The 26,282-nt window shown below is 41.5% G+C and overlaps 2 protein-coding genes across 6 annotated transcripts; one reads left to right on the forward strand and one right to left on the reverse strand.

Annotated features, from left to right (window-relative positions):
• The first annotated feature begins 11,612 nt into the window (after positions 1-11,612).
• On the forward strand, positions 11,613-23,102 carry LOC131880835 (uncharacterized). Of its 5 annotated transcripts, XM_059227549.1 has the most exons (5): positions 11,613-12,052; positions 17,744-17,846; positions 18,024-18,730; positions 21,140-21,987; positions 22,370-22,873. In XM_059227549.1, exons 1-5 carry the CDS (start codon positions 11,622-11,624, stop codon positions 22,384-22,386), a joined length of 2,106 nt encoding a protein of 701 aa, XP_059083532.1. In that variant the 5' UTR covers positions 11,613-11,621; the 3' UTR covers positions 22,387-22,873. The 5 variants fall into 5 exon arrangements, with proteins under 5 accessions (XP_059083532.1, XP_059083530.1, XP_059083529.1 ...); XM_059227547.1 differs by having other exon boundaries at positions 11,613-12,222; positions 21,140-23,102; XM_059227546.1 differs by having other exon boundaries at positions 21,140-23,102.
• On the reverse strand, positions 23,014-25,440 carry LOC131880837 (THAP domain-containing protein 2-like). Its single transcript, XM_059227551.1, has 5 exons — positions 25,236-25,440; positions 24,958-25,158; positions 23,737-23,949; positions 23,320-23,673; positions 23,014-23,215 (listed from the first exon to the last, which is right to left on the reverse strand). Exons 1-5 carry the CDS (start codon positions 25,365-25,367, stop codon positions 23,129-23,131), a joined length of 987 nt encoding a protein of 328 aa, XP_059083534.1. The 5' UTR covers positions 25,368-25,440; the 3' UTR covers positions 23,014-23,128.
• Between the last annotated feature and the right edge of the window lie 842 nt (positions 25,441-26,282).

Here is a 26,282-nt window from a genome sequence, read left to right on the forward strand (position 1 = left end):
CTCCTTTTCTTCATCAGTTAGTTCAACAAAATTCTAAGTTTACATTAAGGTCTCTAAGTAGAAAAATGATTAAAGTGGACTCCTTCGAAGATAATCTCTCTTGCACTGTAGAAGACGTACAGCGTCTGCCGAGGGGAAATGAGGATTTAAATATTAGAAGGCCCTGACACATCAAAAATATCCAATAACGCTATTTAGATCAGGAATTCTTAAGAGAGGAAACGACACGAGTCTCATCAAACCGCCAAGTAAGGTCATTGTGTTGAACATAGCAGCTCTACTATCAATAAGAAATAATTGTCCATTCTACATGATATATTCAAGTGTTTGTTTGATATATAATGATCTCTTCGAGATACAACTCAAATCGAACAAATATTTTAACATTTATTTTAAAGTCAATAGAATAAAAGGAAAATCCAAAAATTTCAAATTAAAAAAAAAAATCTAATTGTCTTTAAAATTAGTGAAATATTACTCAAAAGTTGCTCAAAAACACTTTTAGACAGGAAATCAGAAGCAAGAATCATTTTATCAATTTATGAGGAACTTGCACTGACAAATAACAAAAGAAATGTATGTTTTACGGTTTTAATGACCACTCTCATTGGCCATTTGGGCCTTTTCACGTTGTCTTCTGAAATTAAGCAGACATCCCCAATCCTCGGAGCCATCTCCTCCGTTTGCCACATCCGTCTTCTCATGAGAGTTGGAACGTACTCCTTTGACCATCTGCTCCAAAAACCATCGAGAACCGGTCTCAAATACCGAAATTGCTTAGAAATGGAGTACTTTCCATCTGGCATATCCGGTAGCTGAAAGAGGGAACGCCTAATCATTAAATGTGCCGGGGTTATTGGCTTGCAAACCTCATCATCCTCGCCTTGGTATGTGAGGGGCCCAGAATTTGATGTGACCTCAATTTCGGTCAAAACCGTAGTCATTTCTGTCATGTTCTCGTTCGGAACTTGATGAGATAACTATTTCGTTTATTGACTAGATCGGGTTTATATGGGGGTGACTAGAACAGAGGTGCGAGCACAAGCATACAATCACACCATCTCCCTTTTCGGGGACGGGATAAAATAATGTCCGGGATCTGGACAAACCATTGGGGTCACGGGCCAACCATCCGAGTCACGGGCAATCACGGAGCCATCCGCACACTGGCGGGAAATCCACACCCTGGCTGGCATTCCTCACTGGCGGGTACACCAGTGGGCGTTACACACCAGGGCTCCGGGCATCTGGCCTCCACAGGGGCCTCCACATAGGCAAAACGGAAATCGCCGGCGGGAAATCCGCCCCCATTGGGATCTGGCCATCCAGGAACGGGAGGCTCTGGCCTCCACACAGAGTTCAAGGATGGGGCGGGCTTTTGCCAGATGCGTGGCCCTCTCCTCCACATCTCTCACACTGGGAGAGTATCGCTCGTTCCTCGAAAGTGGAGAGCAACACAGGTGGACAGAGGACATTAGCCGGCCAAACCGACTGCATGCACCATGTCATGTTCTCGTTGGGAGCTTGATGAGATGACGGATTATAGAAGTTAGATCATAGAAGTGATCGCCCAAAGACCTTTGGCAAAGGTTCTTTCAAACTTCTGTTCAATCGTTCCCAAACCGCGCCCCGATGTGGTGCTCTTTCCGAGATGAATTTTCACTTAATGTCTCTGTTGGTCAGGAATCTTTGAAGGGCGCCGGAATCAATCTCAATCTTGTTCATCTTGGCCCAAGCTTGTCTCAGAATTTTGCTCGCCTTAATGAAGAACTTACCCTTGTCAATAAATATAGTTGATGGGCCGTAAATGCTGAAATTCTTGGTAGAGAAGTGGATGGGCTAGATTGAACAGAGCCTGTTTCAGCTCCCGTCGTTGATGGCATTTGGCAGGGAGCCGGACAAAGGTGCGTGATCGCCAATAATCCGAAGGGATGTCGGGCCAAGGACAATAAGGTGTAAGCAAGCCCTTGACCGGGAAGGCCAACTTGAGTTCTCACATCATCTCTGGAAAGGACAGGTTGGAACTCACTAACCTTGCCAACCCGGTGGAGGAGGGGCTCGTTTTCGCATAGAAAATGCGTCCATGCATTGTTGGCAAATTGGGGCACGAGCAGGTATCGTTTGAGGAACTAAGTAAAGGTGGCATCGGCGGACTTGAGGGCGGATAGTCCATACGGCCACTTTCGATCCGGACAAAAAACGACGGTGCGTCGCCCAGTGACCTGATTGTTATTTGGCCTGAATACACTTTGAAGGTAAAGACCATGTCCAGTTTCAGCCGTCTTACCTTCAGGGATTGCAAAGACAGGGATGGAAGGCGGTTTGGATAGGGCACATCCCAAAAGTTGTCAACCACTTTTGTGACCCTTCGTTGAACTTTCTCCAACAATGCAACGTCCCCACGGTTGGGGGGATTCCATACTTGGGAAGAAAATTCTAAGAGTGGGCGCACATACGTCTTGAACAGATTCATGCGGGTAGTTGGGTCTAGAGCAGAAATGTCGATGGATCATGCCTACATCCGGTTAAATTTACTGTAGATGCTACATTTGCACAGTGTTGGCCGAAGGTCAGGCGATTATTAAATGAAACTCCGAGGTCGACATGGTGCAATTGTCTTGAAAGGGAAACGCCAGCAATGTTGTAATTGCGCTCAATGTCTGATGATTTCCGGCCAAGACTCCAGACCGCGCACTTTGATGCATTGAAATGCATTTTATTTTCCTTAGCCCAATCAGACACATAATCCAAATCATCCTGGAGGGACTTGGAATCGTTCGGACCCACAATCTGGCGGAAGAGTTTATATCGTCGGCGAAATTCGATACCAAGGCGCCATGTCGTGACTTTAGATCGTTGATAAACACGAGAAATAGTAGTGGGCCTAGTACACTGCCCTGTGGCACACCGGAAGTAACTTTAGCCCATCTTGAGACGTGCCCATTTATCCCCACTCTTTGTCTCCTGTGAGTGAGCCAGGATTGAATCTAGCTCAAAAGTTCTCCACGAATTACCGCTTGTTCAAGCTTTGAAATCAACAGGGAGTGACAAACTCTGTCGAAAGCCTTCGAAAAATCCATAAAGATAACATCCACCGGCACTTGATTGTCCAGGGAGTGTGTTAGGTAATCATGAAACACCAGTCCATTGGTGGTGCATGATAGACCAGCTCGAAAACCATGTTGATCAGAGTCCCGGAAGTTCTTGCAGTCAAGGAATGCCGAAATGTTGTCCCTCATAATTCTTTTTCGTCACTTTACAGCAGACAGCCGTCAGTGAAACTGGTCTGTAATTTGAGGGCTTCGAAGTGCTACCACCATTATGAATGCGGCACACATTTCCCAAAAAACAATCTCCAGGTAGGTAAGCCGACTTCAGGAACATGTTGAACAAGATGGCCAATGGACCCGCCAAAGACGAGGTCAAACGCCTTAAAATGAAAGCCGAAATGCCATCGGGACCTGGAGCAGAGGGGGCATTGAGCTTATTCAGTTCGGCTAATACTTTGGACGAGTAGAACACAACTTTGGAGAGCACGGGACCATTGTTAGAGTAACGAAAAGGAGAGGGGTCGTTATCCCTCTTGTTGAAGACAGAGGAGAAATAGTCGTTGAGAATATTTGCCATACCCACTTCCCGGTGATGGGGAACGCCTTGAGCATTCTCAATTGCATTAATGGACTTGCTGCCCCTCCTCACATAGCGGACATATGCATGGAGGGAACGCACATTCTTCCTGATCGAAAGAGATTTCTCGAAACCCAACTTGGCTTCCCTGATCCATCTGTGGACCTTGCTCTTATATGATTTGAACTTCAAATGGTCGCTTTTGTCCCTGGTATTCCTATATCTTGACCATAATCTTTGCTTCTTCCAAATTTTACGGGTTAAGTCATCCGCCATCCACACAGGTCTGCTCTCCTCCCGGGGCCATCTCCACGGTACAAACATGGACATCCCCGTATCGATCTGATCCCGAAAGAACTGCCAAGCCTCCTCCACCGACATAGCGAGGAGAACGTCAATCCATGGAATGTTGTCTAGAAAGATTCTAAAATTTTCGTAGTTCCTTCTGGAGTGTACTGGCACCTTTTGTTGAGAGGTGAGGTAAATAACACTGCCCAAAAAGTCGCAATCCAGCGCATAGTGATCACTCACAGACAAGTCCTTTCGTATTTTTACACACGGTACAAGTTCCGAGCTTGAGGAAAGTACTAGGTCGAGAGCGTTCCCAGTAGCATGTGTCGGTTCCCAGACGTGCTGGATCAAAAATTCATCCGATATAGCATCCAAAAATGCCCCATCAGTTGAAGATACACCCCGTAACGTGGTCCAGTCAATATTAGGGTGGTTGAAACCACCGAACATAATACACTCGGTACCACTTGTCAATAAAAATCGGTTAAGCCCTTCCCGTGTCATAGGGTCAGCATTAGGTGACAGTACAATAGACAAATACGTTGCGAATACTTATGCCACAGGTTCCTGGTTCGTCCACATCTAGTGTGCAAAAACGAAGACCACGACGAACCAAGATATCAATACCACCCCCGCGTCCATTCATCGTCTTCATTCGATCTTTTCGTGCTCCAACAACGTATTGGGGTAGCTCGATCTCTGATGAGGTAATTTCATTGTGAAGCCAGGTTTCACTAATTAGAACTAATGTAGGAGATTCACCGGCAATTATGGTTTTAATTTCGTCCAGTTTCGTCCATGCTCCGAGCATTAAAGTAGATGGCTCTAATTGGATTGGACGTTATTGTTAATGGATTATTTGCGTGGATACATGCCTAGAAAGGTATGCTGGGGCATGGCTGGGGATGGGATGGTTCGTTGGTCCGCCACTTTACTTTCAGAACGCGTTCTCATCTTGTGGGACTGAACAGTCAGATCCCTTTTTCCTTTCTTTTCTGGTCCTTCCACATCTTCTAAAACGGGAGCTGATCCTATCTCCAATGACATCACATGGGTCTGCTTTCCTGGTTTTTCTTTAATAACAGTCACTCGCTCCGCGTCACTTTCTTCAGTTTCTGTGTTGCTGACGCATGGAATGACAATTGGTTGGACATCAACATCGCATAGTTCGGCTTCGGATAAGGAGCCATTGGTCACCAATTGGGCTTTAGCACCTCGTTGCTTAAGCTCCTCCTGGACTTTCCCCTTTGAGGTTTCAGGTTCAACCGGGCTACGATCACTCATCTTTCCCGCAGTGGTCTTTGGGCACAATGCCTTGAAATGGTTCGTCTCTCTACAAAGATAGCATTTCCTTATTTGGTCAGGATGAAAAACGCATATTCTCCACTTTCCAACCTGCACAAACTCCGAGATTTCTCCCTGTATTTGAACAGACACCTTCATGTTTCCGGTGCCAAGACCCCAAAGAAGAGAATCCCTTCCGAATACTTCTTCCACAACATCCCCTTTAGGGATAGCAAAGGAATCAATGGACTGAATCAATCCTTCTCTAGAGACTTCCTCAGGGACTTGGAGGAACCTCAAGAACAGTTCTTTCGAGCCTCCCCTTATTGCACACGTCCACTTTTTCCCATAATTAGGTGGGTAAATTAGCGATTTCCATTGTAGACCAGCGGATATGCGAGAAGCTAGATAGAAGATAGGCCGGAGTTGGGAAGCCAAAGGTGAAGGCCGTAGAGGAAAATTGGGTTGATGTAGGTCCGGAAGAGTTTTTTATCCTAATACTTTAATTTGAAAAGTGGCTCAGAGTTGCTATGACCAAGGGCAAGCCGTTTTGGAGAGAAGCTCGTTCTCAGTCCGTCCATATTTCAAGAAATTCGTGGCTAGAACCGAACCCATGATGAAGAGGAAGACACGGGTATCACGGGTCAGGTCGACACAATACATGATTTGTTCCGCTACTTGGCTAAATTTGGTGGCCTATTCGTCAATGGTTTGAAACCTAAGCGCTTCATACGACCTCAAGACCTACATAAACTTTTGACAACATAACTTTGAACCGGTTCACTTGAAAAGTCTAACCTATTTTTTACAGACAGCGGATTCAGTTTAAGAGCTTTCAAAGGTGATTGTTTTTTTTGGTTCCGAAATGCGGATCGCGGAATGTGGCACTATGACCAAGAGCTGGCCAATTTGACGGGAACCTCGTTCACAGTCCATATATTTCTAAAAGTCTTCCAATGTATTCCCTCAGAATATGTCCTGCTGTACCGTACATCCGGGGAACCTCGTTCACAGTCCATATATTTCTAAAAGTCTTCCAATGTATTCCCTCAGAATATGTCCTGACCCTTGAATGAATAAACATGCCGCACCGTACTTGACTTATCTCAAGCTCATGGCCAAAATGAAAATGTGAAAAGCTTTATCTTTTGAGAATCGTCGTTTCCGTGGGATCTCTTCGCGCCGGTTAGGGGCAGTTGACCTGGTAATAAACCACATGATACAGAGATTATCTTCACAGAATTGACCCCAATTGGCTTTGTGTCTCCAAACAGCAGACAAACCAGCCAGTTGCTGAATGTTTCCACAATAGAATTGGTTGCATTGAAAAAATTGTAATGGAGGAGCCAACCGAGGAAAAGCTTGAATGAGTGTTGCGTGGATTTTGTTTATGGACCCGCATGGGCCGGCCATTAACTGTTGTCTTATGGGTTATGGACGTTTGTGACTTTTCTAGAGTTGTAACTCCAGGCATAATTGGCTGTTCTAGCAAGCCAAACCTTTCCACTTGTCCATGACTCCACACTCTGTCACTTTTGTCTTCTTTGGCCGACTTTCAATGTTTATGGCGTTAGTGTAATATTTATCTGCTTTTGAATAATGCTTGGGTAATCTTGAATTCTAAGTAAAGCCGCATCTGGTGGTAGTTTCTGATATTCACGGCTCTTGTTACATGGTCTTTCAGGGCATTTAGCTTTTGAATGGCAGGAAAATTGTCTGACACAAACATCTCATTTCCGGATTGAACAAGAAGTTTGGCCATTCATACCCCGGGCATAAAGTCTTTGAGTTCATCTGTCCCATTTCAGAACCAAAAAACAAAAATCTCCTTTGCAGCCTCTTAAACTGAATCAGCTGCCTGTAAAAAAAAGGTTAGACTTAAAAAGTAAATGATAAAAAATCTTATTACTTTTTATTCACAAAGTGGCTCAGAGTTGCCATGACCAAGAGAAGGCCAATTTGGCGTGAAGCTCGCTCGCAGTCCATATTTCTAGATGTCCATGATTGATTTCACCTAATAAGCTTGTACTCTATGTGAAAATAGGAAAATGTATAAATAATAAGCGCTGTACATTCCATTTAAGATGATAATTTTACGAAATATGCAATATTCTGATTAAATTAACTTTGCCCTAGTACAAAAATGAACATTTCGTTTTTGAGAGTTTACTTACGAAGTGTTTTCAAACTGAATCAAATTTATCATTTTCAAATACCGCGCTCCTCAATATGTCACGAAAGCACTTAAGTATATCTCTGTACTTCTCAATTTTATGCCCTTGTTTTGCGTCCAATCCTGGTACAGTCCCATCATATTCAATTCTGAAAAAGCTGTGAAGATACCTATTAACTCGAGGTTTGTCGGGATAATTTTCCTCTGTTTCCGTGGGGTCACGAGACACATTTGTCAGATATTTCATCAAATTCTTTTTCTCTAAGTCCAATTAGGAACGATCTTTGAAGGTTAGGTGATTCCATTTTCTACTTACCCGGGGGGGGGATAAAATAGTGTCACAAGGCCGGTCGGGCACTCTTAGCCGGCTTGAACTAACTTGAGCCATTACATGTATTTTTTTCATTTTTTGCACTACTGTGTCTTAACCATGCATGTAATCGGTTTGAATAAAAAAATAAATTCTTTGGCACGCTTTTCATCCAAAAAAGTATTTATTACTTGCCTGAAATATTATGAGCGTCAAGTGTTAACCGTGTTAAATGGACGGAACTGATTATCAGAGCGAGTTTGGTTTTGCCGCTGCGATAGCACGCGACACAGAGGAGCCGGCCAGTAGATTTACTGACGTAAACTTAAAAAAGCAAATATTTGGCTCATGGGTGAGTATTTCACTTTTTTTTATGAAATGTGTGCCAATTAGTTTATTCTTTGATTCTAAGGTGTGACATTCATGATTTAGGCCATGGTCGTGCTAAAAGAGGAAAAATACATGTAACGGCAAAGATAGTCCAAGCTGCCTAAGAGTACCTGAACGGCCCTGTGACACTATTTTCTCTCCCCGCGGTAAGTAAAAAATGGAATCTTGCCGACAACGCCAAATAAGCCTGGAGTGAGTTTCAACCAGGACGTTATATTTTTGAGTTTGGAAAAAGCATGTTAGGGTCAGTAAATACTTTTGCGTGATGATTAAACTCTTTATTTTGCAATATATGGTAGAAGCACGATTCTAACTTCGAAAAATAACAGAAATGTGTCCTAGTCTCAAAGGACGTTTGAATGTTAATCTGACCTTAAACAAGGAAAAATCAAGCCTCAAATGATGTGCACGGAAACAAGTCAGTTTTGACACAATGTAGCAAATTTATGATACGGCCAAGCGAACGTTGTTAATCCACATTGATCTAATTCAACAATTGACTTAAATCAATCAAGAATTTCTTACTCAATTCTGTGAAGGAATAAAGTTCATTGCTCAAAATTTCACGATTGAAAGCCACGCCGCAAGAAATAATACGATAGTAAAATGCCACCACGATAATCTTGACAGCCCTCCTGCTACTGCTAGACCACCGTCAGAGTCTAAATCTCGCGGGTTTTTTTGCAGTTTTGCGCTTTTTCTCCAGTTTTTCCTGAAAATTTGTCACCAGTTCTTATTGCTGATTCCTGGACATACTTCACATCTAAAAAGCCAGACATAGAAAAATGTTTTTTGTGCAGAAAGCTATACAAGGGGATAAGAAATGTTACACGAATCTGTGGGTGAATGGCGTCTGGAAAATTAAATACACCAACGCACACACAGTTTTACCCATTTTACTGAACAATTAGGCTTTAAATAGTGTGATCTTTTGCTTCCAAATCTCGATTTTCGTATGTATAGCTGGGTTTTTTATGTCTCTCTCCAAACAATTAGCGCTTTTCTTGACAGTGTAGCATGTTAGCTCATTTTCTTGATTACATATTGTTAGATGGCGTAAGCCATCACTGAATTGTTCCGATTTCCATGTGGGTACTCTTTAGTTGAAAAGAGAGCAGAAATAAACAGCAGTCGTTCTAAGTTTTCCGAACCTTTCGTTCCTACAAATTGGTGACCCCGACGTGATTTGAACCGTAGTCATGGAAAATGCGTCCAGCCCTAGTGATCAGAAGCCGGACTCGCTCCTCATCAATTCTATTTCGCAAGCTGTCGCTGCTGCCGTCTCCACTTTATCATTAAATAACGCTACACCCGCATCGTTAAATGCCGTTGCATTAAGGCTGGCGGGTTTCTGGACCACAAATCCAGTCAGTTGGTTCGCAAACGCTGAGGCAAATTTTCGTCTTAAGAACATTTCAAACGATTCAACTAAGTTTTTCCACGTCGTCCAATCTTTGGACAGCTACACCTCAGCCAAGGTGCATCGTTTTATATCCTTGGGGGATGAGGTCCTTGATCGCTACTCCCAGTTAAAAACTGCTTTGTTGGATGCGTGTGGAAAGTCAAAAGCTGATCGTTGGATTGAGGTAATGGAACTAGCTTCTTCCTCATTGTCCTCCACATGTCCTAGAGAGGTTGGACAACGCGTGCAGTTTCTTATGGAGGAATCAGATCATCCCTGCATGAAAACAACCATATATTTGCGGCTGCCATCTGAGATCCGTTTAGCAGTAAGACCTCACCTCATCACTCTGTCTTTAACAGAATTTTGCAACGAAGCCCAAAATGCGATCAATGCTTCAGCAAAACCAGCTGCTCACGTGATGAATGTAGAGGACTCCCCCGGAAATTTAAATCCTTCAGACGGCTCGTCGGATAACGAGGCTTTTCTTGCAGAAGTTCGAACGAGGCCATTCCCAAAATACCGAGAACAACAACGTCCAAACACTATTTGCAAGTTTCATTACCGTTTCGGTCCAAATGCCTTCTCTTGCCGTTCTCCTTGTCTTTTCGCGAGCATTCCGCGCCCTAATCGCCCAAACACGTCCAAGTCTNGCATTTTGGGCTTCGTTGCAAAATTCTGTTAAAGACAGAGTGATGAGGTGAGGTCTTACTGCTAAACGGATCTCAGATGGCAGCCGCAAATATATGGTTGTTTTCATGCAGGGATGATCTGATTCCTCCATAAGAAACTGCACGTGTTGTCCAACCTCTCTAGGACATGTGGAGGACAATGAGGAAGAAGCTAGTTCCATTACCTCAATCCAACGATCAGCTTTTGACTTTCCACAAGCATCCAACAAAGCAGTTTTTAACTGGGAGTAGCGATCAAGGACCTCATCCCCCAAGGATATAAAACGATGCACCTTGGCTGAGGTGTCGCTGTCCAAAGATTGGACGACGTGGAAAAACTTAGTTGAATCGGTTGAAATGTTCTTAAGACGAAACTTTGCCTCAGCGTTTGCGAACCAACTGACTGGATTTGTGGTCCAGAAACCCGCCAGCCTTAATGCAACGGCATTTAACGATGCGGGTGTAGCGTTATTTAATAATAATCTTTATTGCGACTCTTGGTCATGTCATGGCCTAAAAGTAACTATAAAATAAAATCTGATGTATATACATTATACAAAATGATAAAGTAAGAAAAATGTCAAAAAGGTAAAGGCAATAAAATAGTTGACTAGAAGGTGATATCACAATGAGTATGACTAGAATTGGTTCAATGCACATGAAAAAAGGTAAGACGCCTTACGCAAAAATGATCAATTTTCCTAGCGACAGGAGGAATTTTGTATCCTTTCTATTTTACGAAGTTGTTTCTGTCTCTTTTGCCCAAATATACTGCTCTTCCACTTTTGCCAGCACTTTCTCTTCATGCTCCCTCCCAGCTCGCCACCTACAACGCTATGAGAAAAGTTCAAGTCCGGCCCTTAACAGATATTGGGATTGTGTCCAGCTTCTGCGGATTGCATTCCGAAAGAGTTGGCGGGTCTATGTTCCTTCATGATACAGGTTGGAACTCATCTGATATTGGTGCATTTGATGGGTGGTCCGCAACTAGCATTATACCTGCAATGTATTGCCGAAAGGCTGGTCAGCGAAGAGCGAAAATGTCCCTTGATCTTTCTCTTTGCATAAATAAACCCTTGGAATAGTTTTATCAATAGGTCACTCCAGCTGAATGTTCCCTCCCCATCTTATGTCATCTCAAGATGACAATCATCATGGTTCTCATCTCTCTACAGGAAACTACAACTTGTTCTCAAAGCATCAGATAAGGAAAATACGATTTTCATACTAGTGTAACAATATGAATGTGCCGTTTCCTTGCTCTAGTCTCCTTGATTAGATAAAGCACTCTAATTAGATCCATGCAACACACAACGACGTTCATCCTGAGCAAGTAGAAACGATCAATATTGACTTTAGTGTTTAACCTCTTGGATAAGAAACACGGGACTTCAGCTTCGGAGCATTAATCCAATATCTAATCTTTTCTCTCTTTTTGACCTTTCACTCCATGCCAACAGTACTGTCAAGATCATGGCGAATGACACAAGCTGTCCGGACGCTACTGAAGGGAAATTGACTCCTGTATTCCTGATCTATTTTCTCTGTGTCTTCATTTTTCTGATTTTTGCATCATTGGTATTCTATTGCATCTCGTTTTACGCATCTAATGGAAATCAATCGCTTGTGGTTTGGACAATCAATCGAATTTGGAAATCTTGCCTTTTCACCTTGATTCGTATAATCTTGTCCCTCCTTCTCTATTGGACTGACATTATCACGGATTTTTGGAGCGGCATCAAATACATCAATGACGGAGAAACTCGGTGGGGAGTTCTGACCATGCTATTCGCATACAACTCTGCTTTCTTTTCCTTGATTCTGTACTATTGTCTGTGGACAAAATTGAAGAAACTTCTGGTTTTGGATTTTTTTGTGCAAAGTGCAAATGGTTTCACCTTATGGTGAGTTGGTAAAACAGGAAGAGGTGATTTCTGACAAAGAGAGTACCTGAAATGAAGGAAGGACATAAAAATATCAAAAAAGCAAGGCGTAACATCGAACAAGAACTTCTAGAAATTTCTCCAAGTCCGTGCATTGAATAACGAATTGCGTAAACCATCCATTCAAAAAGGTTAGTGTCAAACGATGTCAAACCTTACAGCCTCTTGTTTTCACGAATTTGATGGTTTTTTCTTTAATTTGGCAAGCTTCCATCCTCGCTGAAGTTAGCTAGCTCATGTTGTTTCAATTTTGAAGGGAGAGATAAGTCGTCGTTCCCCAATAACTACCCCGTGCGTCAAAAAGAACTGGACTTTGGGACCAAAAAGTTTGAAATGGCCATATCTCTGTCAATAATGAACCGATTTAGTCGAAATTTCATTGGCAAACTCTTGAGATAATAATCAATTTAAGGTATCAATCAATCAATCAGTCAATCAATCTTGGCTTTCATACTTGCCTCTAAAAGATGACAGAACTTGGAGCAAATGTTGAGAATGAACGGAGTTAAAGCCCTTACAGGTGTGGGTGAGTGTGGACATTGAGGCATTTCGAAGCAGAATTTTGTTTTGCTGGCTTTGGTTGCAATTCGCTGCCGAATTGAGTAATATGACACTGCCTAATGATAAGCATTGTTGGACTTTTGATCCTTGACCAAAAATGGATTATTCACGTCCTCAAAATAGACCTTTGTCTTGTTAGTTGTGTTGACCAGGGCCTCCTCTTGTTTAAGTAGAAACACTCTGCCTTAATCCTCTGCTATTTTAGCATCAAAGTAATTGTTGTCATTACATCCAAGTAATTGGCCGCAAAGGTATGAAATTCTTTCTAATGCCTAGACAGGGTTGAATGAATAAAGTCGTTGAGGTAGGATGTTTGGATGCAATCACAAAGACATCTTGACCCAGCTTTATTCCCGTTCTTTTCTGGGGGCCAAAAACGGAATTGCTGGAAATTCTGGGGGTTGTAAACTAGTTGTAGGCTGGATCAAAGACAAATGTCTTTTGGTCTGAATGAAAAATGATTGTGCCAGCATTCAAGCCCTTGATTTTGAATAGGATAACCTTAGAACAGACAACATGAGTTTTTCGTATTCATTTATCAGGTAGAGGCTTTCCCTCTTCCTATAACTTGACCAGCTGACGGATTTGAATGCCAGATCCAAACCAAACACATTTTTGCAAAGGTCTGTACTTTAAGGGTTAGTTCAAAGGCTTAATTTACTCTTCAGGCATCATTATCTGCAATCACAGCAACACCAGATTCAAACTAATTATCAAGCTATAGAAATATAGAAAGTTGCTCAATAACTGGAACTTGAAACATTCAAATTACGTTAAAGAGTGCCTAAAGGGTAGCTATAGCCGTATATGACATGTAGAACCAGAGAATATTATGTAAATTATTTTTTTGGGTTTGGATCTGGGGCCCAGGTAAACTCATTGTTTTGGAAAGGAATTGAAGGTTCAAAATTAAATTGCTATGGCGCGCTGAACTTATTTTTATACTCTTCTATATACAGAACCCTACTCAATCCATTCCTATCCAATCAAAAACAAAACACATGTAAGGGAAAGGTAAAAAAAAGTCCGTGATCTTCTTTGGATGAATCATGGTGTTGAGGATGGCATAGCCCCCTTACACTACACAAAATATGAGTTAAGATCTGAAGTTCAGAGGGCACTTTGTGAGGTGGCCACTACCAAATAAATGGCCAATTCCTCTTTATCAAATTATAATGCTTTTGTGTTGCTTTTGGCCAATTCTTTCAAAAAGTTATGTTTGACCACGGACTTCTAGAAATATGGACTGCAAATGAGCTTCCCGGCAAATTGGCCTGCTCTTGGTCATAGCCACTCTGAGCCACTTTTTGAATTAAAGCAATAAAATAAGAAACGTAGATCTCTTCAATTAACGGTAAGTTAATTTTATATCATTTACATGCAAAGTCCTTCGTTTCAAAGTTATGTTGTCAAAAGCTTCTGTAGCTGACCAAGAGCAGGCCAAAAATTCCAATTTTATGTAGTGTTTACTACATAACTTTGAACATTTCTCCTGAGTTCCCTAAGCAAAGGTTTAGGCTCAAACTTGGCTGAGATCATCTAATCAACAAGAGCTTGTGGTTGTATGAAGTGCTTATTTGGAATAAGATGAGCGGTTTAGGAGATGGGAAGTTTTTGCTTCGGTTTGCAGTCAACATCTCTAGAAGTCCGTGGTTTGACCAATGACCTGGGTCACATCATTTTCAGAAAACAAATTGTTTTCATGGCACGTCACAAGTAGTTTAATTAGCAATCTACGGTGAGTCTTCCCGTTTTATTTCGGCTGTCTGACGTTACAAACCCAGGAACCCACAGAGTGGGAGAACAAGACATTAATCAATATAAATTTAACAATCCAATGAGAAAACATTCTCGCAATAAAAAAATAAGAGCCCTTACAGGGCTAGTCAAGTAAACGCATTCATGGGCAACTGACGTTATTCCATGGAGCAAAATCAAAGACAACATGCCCAGCCAAACCGCAGTGTGCATGCATTGGATTTTGTTATTTTTTCATTTTACATGCTTGTCTAGGCAATTAGCATTGTGGTATTGAGCCAATTTGACAGTGCGTTCACTGATTAACACCAAATGTGCTCATTTTGTTGGTTTTTTAACACAACTTGCTCTAAAGCACTCAATTATTGAAAATTCAATGGGCAAATGGTGCAAGTTGACTGTGCTGTTTGTCTTAGTTCTCTCTCCCCAAAATGGCCAAAATCAGGGTACCGGACCACATTTCTCCTTGAATTTCCTTTACTTGACATCCCCTATAGATGATTCCGGAATGCAATGCTGCAAATTGATAATCACGCAACTAAAGTATCAAAATCGGACTCTGAAAGTCCGTTTTCTGAAAGTCCGTTTGAGCTAGCCATTGAATGTTGGGTTGATCTGGAATGCTCTCTAAAAGTTTTACCAAGTCTGGCTTCAAAGATGCAACCGGATCAATAGTGCCTACGTATTCCCTACGAATATTAGAGGGAAGCAAATTAAACAATGAAGGAACCCAAGAAAGAAGAGAAGTGGACTTCATTGTTCGAACTAACCTGGATTCTCGAGGACCTGAAGGTGCTCTCAATAAGGGCCCATATTTGCAACGTCACAGGGCCCAAAGAAAACGGGAAGAGGCACGTAAGATTGTTACATAAACTGCTCTTGCCTTGCCTTGAAAGCAATTTCTTTTCCGGACATGATGTGACCCGAGGCACTAATTGAAAATAAGATTTTTATGGAATTAGTCAAGAACAACACAAACGCATTACAATTCAATAACAAGGAATTGGCTCAATCGGCCCTTTATATGGTAGAGGCTGAATGACAAAGCGCACTCTGGAGTGCAGAATGTAAAGCATATTTCGTGCAGTGTAAGGGGGCTATATGCACATTAAGCTTCTACGGTCACTAGAATTGACCCTAAATCCTTGGTTGGTACAAAGGTCATGGATACTTCTGAAGACACTCAGTATCAGATGCCTTTCGTACCTTCTCTGAACACTGTACAGTCCCAACTTGTTGAATCCAATTTGGAGTTGACCCGAAGCGAAGGTCAGTGAGCGGAATTTCATTCCGTTCAGCGTCATATCACTCTCAGTAACCCAAGAGTAGATTTGGTCAAGGTCCTTTGCAAGACTAGTGCAATCTTGGCTATTCCTACCGGAACCTAACTTTGTATCGTCAGCATAAGAAGAGAGACTGGCAGTAATACTAAGCTTTTCAAGCAGTGCAACGAATATTATATAAAGGAAGGGCCTTAAAATGGAGCCTTTGGGAACACCTGACTTGACATCATGTATGTCAATAAGGGATCCCTCAACCTGAACCATTTGCTTCCTATCATGCATGAAGTTTCTTATCCAATTGAGAACCTTGCCTTGGATCCCAATGTCATGAAGTATATCCAACAAAAGACCATGATCTACCTTATCAAAGGCCTTGGCAAAATCAGGATAGACAACATCAACTGACTCGTGTTTTTCCAGTCCCGCAATGACCTCCTTTAAATGCTCAATCAGTTGGATAACCGTGCAAAAATGTGCTCGGAACCCTTGCTGGTTAGGAGGAAGGACTTCATTGACCTCAAGAAATTCAACGAGTTTGGACTTCATGATCTTCTCAAACACGTTCGCAATATTCGAAGTGAGAGAAATCGGCCTATAGTTACTGGGGAGCGACATATCTCCCCCTTTAAAATTTGGAACAACGTGGGTTGACTTTAGTGATGATGGAAAGTTTCACTGACCCAAGATGCAGCGCATCAAGTACGAGAAAACAGGAGCAAGAACCAGTGATCATCTCATCAGAAACTGAGATGTCACACCATCAGGTCCGGGAGAGCTAGCTCGAAAGTCCTTGATGGCCGCTAAAAGCAACTTGATCTGTGACAACAAGATCATCAAAATGTGTGACGTTTTGACACTCGATCAAGCGTTTATTTTATTTTAATTCTGTACCCCCTTATGTTGAAGATGGGAGCCCTAGGTGAGGTCCATCAAGCTAAAAAGCTGCCTTTCCCGTTTGAAACACATCACATCTGAGAAGTTGAAGAGTCAAGAGTTTCACGGAAGTTTTCACCTGAGTAGCATCTCTCCTGTTTCCGAACGTCATTCCCATCGTTCTTCTCAAAAACCGTTAGCTAATGTTGTTATGGACTGCTTAATCTATTCTTGGCACTTTTTCTTATGGACCCGATGAGTCAACGCAAGGTCTTGGGTAGTCTTGGGCTAATCCGTTGGTAAATCAGCTGTCATATGAATTTGATGTCAACTAAGATTTCCAAGTTTTCTAAGTTTTCCATCTAGATCTATTGGGAAATGCACTGACAGTAGCAGAAAAGAAGTGTGAAAGAGAGAAAATGTATTGGTCACTAAAAGTGAGTAATGGACGTAGGGCAAAGTTTATATGTAACAAAGATCCCTAATCTCATTCGTCAACTATGACAGACGGAAAGTTGGACTCAAATGAGTCCTTCAATTTCTTGGCTCCTCTTTTTGGCCTCGATTCGTGCAGGGAAATCGAGTTGTTTTTCACAAAGCCAAATTGAGCTAACACATTCAACTTTCCGAAGCTGGATTCCAATATGATCAATTTATGACGGAGTAAGGCCTATTTTCAAAAGATATCCAATAAAAAATTGAAAATTTACAATGGCAAGTCTTAACCCGAGTCCTTTCTGATTCTGATGCCCAGGCTCAAGTAAACTAACCGACGAAACATCTCACTCAACCAGTTTTAGCAAATACCGTAGTAACAAAACGATAATGAATATTTTAAGGGGCTCCTTTTCCGCATATGTCGTAGCAATGTAACGTAAAGGTTAGAGTTTGCCATTGATTGATGCTTTTGCAACCAAAGAGCCACCTTGTCCGGGTTCTAGGTCTTTTTGCAAATTCTGTTTACAAAGCCGAAAACATATTCTTTAATAATGGTCTCTGGGAGACTTCAAAAACGGATAGATGAATGAAGTACTACATTCTCATAAATGTTTTCAGTCATCGGTCTAGTCATAACCTACTACAGCCCTTCACCTCTTCCTCGTCATTCCCAATCTAATTTGAAAACCTTCATAGTGAATGAAAAGATGTGTAATTCCCCTCCTACCAATATTTGCAGGCGGATTTGCAAGGTCATCTTGAAAATATTAACTGCACCGTTATGGTTGGCATGGCGGGCATGTTTACATACTGATCACACTCTCAAGTCATTATGCGATGAAGTAAGTGGCTTTAGACATTAAACTCGAATACATTTTTGTTGATCCTCTTTTTAACATTGTTATGTTTGCTCAAACGTGTATGAAATTGAAACTTTTATGGCTCTGTCCCATCTACTCTATACTGATTTAGCTACAATAATCCCAAACATGAAGCTCATTATTTTGTCTAAATTTTAGGCCAATCATTTTGATATTGCTGAAGCAAACAGGATGAACTACTTCTACTTCGAAGCCACATTTGAAGCCTTTCCTCAACTGCTCCTTCAATTTATCATCGTTTATCTGCAGTTTTTGAAAAATGGACTTGGCAGTTTGACTTCAATTCAGATGTGTCAGATTTTATCCTCTTACGTATCACTCATTTGGGTAGGATCTAAGTTTGAAATCTTTGCATTGAAGAAGAGATTTCACCTAAAGGAGCTGAATTTTACTTCTGAAATACTTTGCACATTCAAGATGATCATCAAATACTCGTACATTGTAGGTGTAGTCACTTTATCGATGGGAGTTATTTCCTCACAAGACGAGGACTTTCAACTCTATCTTCTTCCATTGGTTCTCATTACAATGGTTGGTTTGCTGGGATTGGATTTGCAAGAATCGGTATTTGCAATATTTAAACCAAAAAAGAAAAGTGACTCAAGAAATGGACAAGAAGAATGTGCCCAAGAGGAAGGTGCCCAAGAAGAAGGTGCCCAAGAAGAAGGTGCCCAAGAAGAAGGTGCCCAAGAAGAAGGTGCCCAAGAAGAAGGTGCCCAAGAAGAAGGTGCCCAAGAAGAAGGTACCCAAGAAGAAGGTGCCCAAGAAGAAGGGGCCCACGAAGAAGGTGACCAAGAGGAAGGTGATGATCCCTGGATACTAAAGAGGAAAGCTCCTAGATTCTTGTAAGTATTCTCAAGTTGCATCAAGTGGTCTCAGGGTCATTTTTTTTTCATTTCTTTAGCCCACTCATGTTAGATCATTCTTGCTATATTATAAATTAAGGGAGAAAAATGCCAGCCAACAATGTTTCTGAAAAATTTGGATTATTGTAGAACAAAATACTACATCAAATCTGAAAATACTGATAAATAACAAACATCTTTTACAAGCAAACTAACTTGGACCAAGAATTTTCCCCGCTCTGGTCAAGGAATAACAATCAATTCGATACAATTGGGAGGATTCTGGATCCAGTGTGCAAAACCTTGAGTGCGTGGAGTCATTGATCAGTGCTTCAAGTGCCGATACCTTTGTGTGAAAAGGGAGCAACCATTGATGGCTGACTTGCCTAAGGACAGGTTACGCATTGCTCCTTCCTTTTCCTATGTAGGAGTTGACCTTTTTGGTCCCTTATTGATTTGGAACAAGAGGAAGGATGAAAAGAGATATGGCATTATATTTGCCTGCCTGTGTTCCCGTGTCGCTCACATTGAAATGAGGATTTGTTAAACACTGCATCTTACGCGTACATTGGTGCACTAAGGCGTATGATATCCAAACGAGGAGCCGTTTGTCTGGTGCAATCCGATAACAGACTCAACTTTGTAGGGGCCGAAGAAGAAATCCCTGGCTAGGATAATTGAGACTGATCCGGACCATGAAGGAGGTGTTCGCAATTCGAGAGATCTGAAAACGTTCTCGAGATCAGAATTCCATCGCCCTGTGAACAAGCTCATCCTACTCTAACAGGCACAAGTACTCAAAGGGCTGGAGTTAACCTCGCCGATTCACCAAGAAGACGTTTAGGGATCCGAACCTTTGACTGATTCCTTGGGAGCCAGATGTTGGGGCAATATCTCCGGAGTTCGAATTTGCCACCCATTACGATGTTGACTTGCCACACGTGGAGGATTTCTGCTTCTCCCTCAGTGGCAACACAATCTTCAGTAAAATTGATCTGGTGCGAGCGTTTCATCAAATTCCTCCTGCAGAGAAGTCAATCCCTTTGACCGCTATGTCCACAACTTTTGGCCTATTCGAATTCCTCAGGATGCCATTTGGACTCAAAAACGCGGCTCAATCATTTCTACGGTTCATGGACGAAGTGTTGAGAGGTCCCTCAGGAATTTATTGCTATGTTGATGACATTCTCGTCGCCAGTACATCACAAGATGAACATCGCCATCACCTTCTAGCTCTTTTTGATAGACTCCGTTTCCTTTGGACTTTTCATTAACAAGACCAAAACCAGTCTGGGCCAGTCCACCACCAACTTCCTTGGCTTCCATTTGTCTAACATTGGAGCACGTGCTCTCGATGCGCAAGTAGAAGCAATCAAAGCGTTCTCAAAACCCAAGACTGTTCGTTCCCGTCAGGAATTCCTGGGTCTGGCCAATTTTTATAGGTGCTTTTATAGGTAGTTCATTGATCAACTGGGATTGAAATTAAAGAGGCAAATTGATCACTAAGGAAAGTGACTAAATTGATTTGATTAGATACCACTTCATGGTTCGGTAGTCTACGGGGCCCGACAGGGGGGTTGGCTTTTCGTTTGGAGTTGACGCGTGAGTAAAACGCTTTTAGGTTGAGGATAACATCTTGGACCACTCTCCTCTCTTTCCAAAAGTGATCCTTGTCTAGCGAGTTTTTCAACACTTAAAAGGTGAAAAATAGACAAATTCTAACTTTTAATAAATAATACTGGGGATTAAATTCCCTGTAGCTGTTAGAAAAGCCCGTGAAAAAACAAATCGATGAAAAGCATTCAAAATCTAGCGGTATCCGCCAACTATAGTTCGTTAACGAATTAGATATTATGGGAATATAAAGCTGAGCAAAAAACATTACTATGTTCGTTAACCTTCAGCTATTTTTTTCAATAGCAACTCACGACTAATTCCTGTGATTTGATTAATGCCACTACAAATTATTTAACAAAAATAGAAATAACATTTACTTCTGCACTTAAAATTTGTAGTTATTCTTTTATCCAAAGAAGATGCCAAAACAGAAGCATACATTGCAGAAATGGAGCAAAGAAATTCTCAATGTTCTTCCACATATTTCCTTTGATCATATTATTGGCCCTATCAATCACATTATTTTGAAACTTTTACCTCAAGTTTCCGAGTCACATGGCTATCCTGGTTAATCGTAAAATGAGGTCAAAGTCGGTTCAACGTCGCAAAGAAATGTACTTGGTTGGCGGCGTGGATGATGGAAGGCGCCAGTGAGGTTACTTTTAACTATCCTTCGATCTCTTTGTGAGATGAGGCCTCAGTAAACAAATTTAGAGCCCCATCTAACTTGCTCGGGTGTTAGTGTCCGTTAACTTATTCAATGCCCATGAATAGCCACAATTTTATTTTCAGGTTGGGGTTCATTGTACATACGTTGGCTTTGATTGCTTTGACCTTGCATCTAAGAGAATTCGTTCAAGAAGAAACGAAACGGTCCAGGATTATCCATGCTTTAGTGGTGGATCCTTTCGATTTCAAGTGTAACAAAACTGAGGTTTGTATCTTGTTTTGGTATTTCATCCTATCAACCTCAATTTACAAGTTGTACCGAGTGGCTTTCCGGTATTACGTGAAAACGAATGGACCTAAACTAGGACGTTATAGATATGCCAACTATTGGAGCGCTGCAGACAGAATGAAGACTTTTCCTCCATATTGGCCTGCTCCATTGCTTTTTGCGGAAGAAGGGTTGTTCTTTTCGGACCGATGGTTGGATAAAGGATCAATGGAATTAAAATGTTTCAGTTGTGCTAGAAGTGTTTGTCTACCCAAGCAAGAGCATCATAGAAATGGAGGAAAACTGACAAAACCAACGGCGAGAAAAAGGAGTGATTTCTTTAAACTGATTCATGACTTTAAACACGCCGAATCGTGTACGTATTCCATCGAAAAGGAACTATTTCAAGTGAGCAATGAAAAGAAAAGTTCAGACAGTGAACATCGAGCACCTGAATTGCGGAGAATTCTCGCATGTCCAAGTAACGGCGATGATCTTCAGCAACTTGAATTGAAAAGAATTCTCGCCCGTCTTGGTTTTATTCATGAGGATGATCAAATGAATCAGTCACCAGAAAATAGGAAAAGGAGTGTCATGCAAATATTGAGTCTCAACGAGACGCCATATATGAAAGATTTTGATGGTGAAAAACTTACGGGTCAATGGAATGCAAAATGCGTATGGTGTCACAGAACAATATCAAGTAAGTCGGAACCGCTTTCTTCAGCACATTTTTGTCCTTGTCAAAAATGCATCAAAACTCAACGGAAAGACATCATTTACCAATCCATGAGAACTGCTCACGACCAGAATTGCCCATGGAACAAATACTCGTACTACGTTTCCAATGAGTATCCTGACCTCATATGCAAATTGTTCGGAGCGAAATGTTTGCAATGGGAGCGAAGAATATCGATTTGTTTTGGGATTGTACCGATACTTCCTTTTATAATCCTTTGCAATTTGTGGGCAATTCTCATGTTTGCACCTGTTGTCGTTATGGCAGAAGCTGCTCTAGCAAACATCTTAATATCACTCGGAATGATGATAACTATGATTTTTGGTTGTTTTGATCTATTTTCAAGCAAATTTGGTGGGCTGAAATCCAAGTGGGACAAACGGCGTCTACCCGCGATTTGTTTCTTTTTGATTCTGGCTTTTGGCCTTGTTGTTGGATTTGGATCACACTATATCTCCAATAGAGAAACCGAGCTTGAGGTTCAGCCTTGGTCACTCCATACCATTTATGTATTATTCTGGCTGATGTTGATATTTGTCGTGTTTATGGACAACTTGGCATTCGTCCTTAGAAGTGATTATTCTTTTCCAAGTGATCACCCTGTGCAGGCCTTTAAAATGATGATAGGGCAAAAGACATTCATAACATCCGACCCAGTTGCCACATTTTGCAATCAACTCAACTATATCAGCCTTTCATCAGTCTGCACTATTCCTGTTTTTCTGTTTTCTCGTGTGTATTGGGTTATAATTGCCTGGGTAGTGCCAATTATCATTTTCCTTTTGATTCTCATTTGGTATCAATGTTGGAACCCTTTAATAAATTGGCTCGTAAAAAGAGTAATTTTGAAATACCAGCAAGACAGTGGCGAAACAGACCAAATGCAACCTAGCTCTGAGCAAAACCAAACACCCCTTGGGCCTGAATATTGCTGGAATGCACTTTTTGAGATTCTAACGCTGAAATTGAAAGATGAAGAGAAGGCTAGAATCACTCTGAAACCCTACAGCATGTATTTGACCATTCCCCCAAAATATGCATCCACCTTTTTGGGTAATGAAACGCAAAATCAACCATGATCGGACCCCGTTGTATTCAACACCGATCACTTCAAGGGCAAACCTTTATGGATTATGTACTTTTCATTTTCGAACACTGATTTCCACTCCCACTGATACGGCATTAGAACAGGCTGAAAAAAACACACATAAATGAATGTTAACTAATTGATTTAAATCAAGCTCTGATGTACCTAATTATTCACTTTGTAATTATGACAAATACAAGAAACATTACCTCAATCAATCGCGATTCTACTTCTTTGGCTCCCGCGTCATGAATCATCACTTCTGCAGTCACAGGATCATCTCCCAAATCCTTTCCAAATGAGACATCATCAAGATGATGCAACTTCTTTCGCCCCAGTTTTCGACGAGGCCTTTTGCGTCCTATCATTTCATTTTCCTCCAATTCGTCCTGTTCGTCGTGATCTTCCTCCTCTTCCTCAGCGATGGAAACATATTCGTTGAAAAGATCTTCGTCACCACTTTCCGGGTTGATTTCAAGTTTAGGTGCCGAACGATAATCCTCCTCCGAAGACGCCTCCTCCATCTCATCGCTATCCAAGACCTGGTCTTCAAATCTCTGCGGCTGAAATAGGCCAAAAACCTGGATCCCCAACGACTCTAGGCATGAGACGAAGAATGAACAAACCTTAGCTCTTTTGCGGGCCGGTCGATTAGAGGTTCGAGTGAGATTAGAGCTCTCTTTCGACTTGCTCTTTTTGCTGAGAGATTTCTTGCTGGAGGTCTTTACGTCTTCGGCCAACGGCGGCATGGGGCCGGTAAATTGAAGTTTCTTAGGTAAATCTGGTTCGGGCAACAAGTGCTCAAGACCGGGCAAGCCAGCTAAAGCCGGATCTGGAGGCTGAAAACGATTGTTTATCTGGTAATCACATTTTTAGTATTGTGTTTTCTGGGGAGGAGGAGGCGGGGAGAGGATGTTGCCTCCTAGGTTACTGCTTGGCTTCTTCAGTTTGCTCGCGTTAGAAAAGCTTTATAATTGTAATCACTAGAGGAAGAAGAAATGCTGTTCAAGTTTCAGATTTAATTTTTTTTTTTTACTTTTGACCAAGTTTTTCGTTCTTTTGGTCTGTCTCCATGTTATTTGGCCAGAAGAACTCTTTTTCAAACTTTTAAGCTTTTTTTTGGTAGAATTCCTTGTTGCCACTAGGAATGGAATTTCAAGCAATGAAACTTTTTTCCCCGATACTATGGCTCCCCCAAAAAATCATTTTGATACCCTAGACCAGTTTTCCGAAAAAGGTTTTTCCGTCTTAAATACTTTTTTTTAAAGATTATTTAGCATTTATATGATACTCCTTGTACAGCCGACCCTCCAATACTTCCATGTAATGAGACGCATTATATTAAATAAAGAAATGATTAGTTTTTCTTGACAATAGATAGGAAAGGAAGTACGCAAAGAAAGTGTAGCATGTTGTAGCAACAAAACAAATTACGATAGCTTCTAGTCTAAGAGTTTGGTAGGCTTTAGGGGCATCGACAACATTTCTCCAAGTTATCAGGTCACCCGGCCTTTTTTTCAAGTCTCCGGCTCAAAGACTCCATTTAAAAAGGTCAAGCATGATTCGGGGAGAAAACTCCATTTACTCTATTACTACTCGTTTTGAACATTTTTTTCGAGCACTATTAGTCACTTCAAGCCGCTGTCGCTTTTAGAACAGGGTTTGATGACCAAAACCTGTTTGAAGTCTGAGAAATTGTAAAAAGATAAACATATGGAAGTAAAGGCTCCTGAATATTGTTTTTGGTTAGGTTGAGTGCCGTAAGATTCAGATGGTTAAAGCATTTAAAAAGTAGGACTGCTCACTAATTGTTCAAGGACTCATTGTGAAACCAAATCAGATCGTACCTCGGTGGAGCCCTTGAGACTCTGGAATTTTTCCTCAGAGATGGGACACTGTCTGTCCCGGTCCCAAGTGAGGATCCATCCAGTTTCCGGGAAATGAAATCGAGCTGGAACGGCTTTGGCGTGTAATTGGATTCGATCCGTGTTTAAATATAGGTCCTTCAAATGGAAGTGAACGTGACAAATATTGGTATATTTGGTCACCTGAGGGCGAGAAGATGGAGATAACAGAATAATGAATTCCATGGATCATGGTTTAACAAAGTTCGATTTCGCATCACCTCCAAATCAGGGCGACGCATAGCTTGGAGCCATTTCTGGCGCAATTCCTCGTCCTTGGGGAACTTGTGGAAACTCCGGCGGAATTTGTAATGGAATTTGGCGCAATCTAAAGCAGCGCAATTCTGAGGCATTTTTAACCAAACCTGTTAAGTTCCTATCTGTAATCTGCTTGGATTTCACATCGTCAGTTGGTCGTCAAAACAATAACAAAGCGATGCTTTAAGTGATGCCGAAATGTTCTACGCAGTTGTGCCAAATATGTGCTTCATCTCCATAGCCAATCACTGAAAGTTGTAAGACTTACCATCTTTTGCCGTTGTGTTAACTTTTTGGGGGTTATTCTTGCCCTGTTTCACATCATTTTTGTAGTTATTTTCTATTTGACAGAAAGGAATGGCCTTATTACAGGCCAAATGGCATCACTACAAAAATGGGCGAGTGATCAGGGAGACCAGCCTCAGTGGTCAAAGGACTGTTGGTACATAGTGCTAGAAATGTCTGCCATTTTTGCAAATCAAGTAAACTGGTCCAATGGGAAGATGCTATTCTTTCTTCGTCTTCTTCAATTCCTATCTATTCTCAAGAAAAACCAATCATTTTTTGATGGCCACCCAATCTCCCAGTTCAAGTTTCACTGGCACAGTTATCCTCTCAATTATTAGTCTAATGTGGAAATTTCAATCATAAAACTGTTCTTTCGCCATTCCATCCACCTGGAAAGAAAAGCGAAAACTTGGTCACCTTTTCATTTGCTTCACACACAGTGAGTAAAACTAGATCTCTAGATAAGGGAGCTAGTAAAAATTATCGAATTTGGATAGTTTTAACCCGATCTAAGTCTTTTTGGGTGGGTTGATGTGTTTTTTTTTCAAAAAAACGGCGAATTGCGTTGGGGTTTTCATTTTCTTTACGCTTTCCAAAAATTTGGAAGAACATGATTGGAAGCAAATGAAAGTGCTCGAATGGTTGGAAATTTTCTCAATCTTATACGACCTGACAACGAATTTGGTAAATTCAATTTTTCGTTGTTTTTTTGCATTTTTTTT

Source organism: Tigriopus californicus, chromosome 5 (assembly GCF_007210705.1).
Source record: "Tigriopus californicus strain San Diego chromosome 5, Tcal_SD_v2.1, whole genome shotgun sequence".
NCBI lineage: Eukaryota > Metazoa > Arthropoda > Copepoda > Harpacticoida > Harpacticidae > Tigriopus > Tigriopus californicus.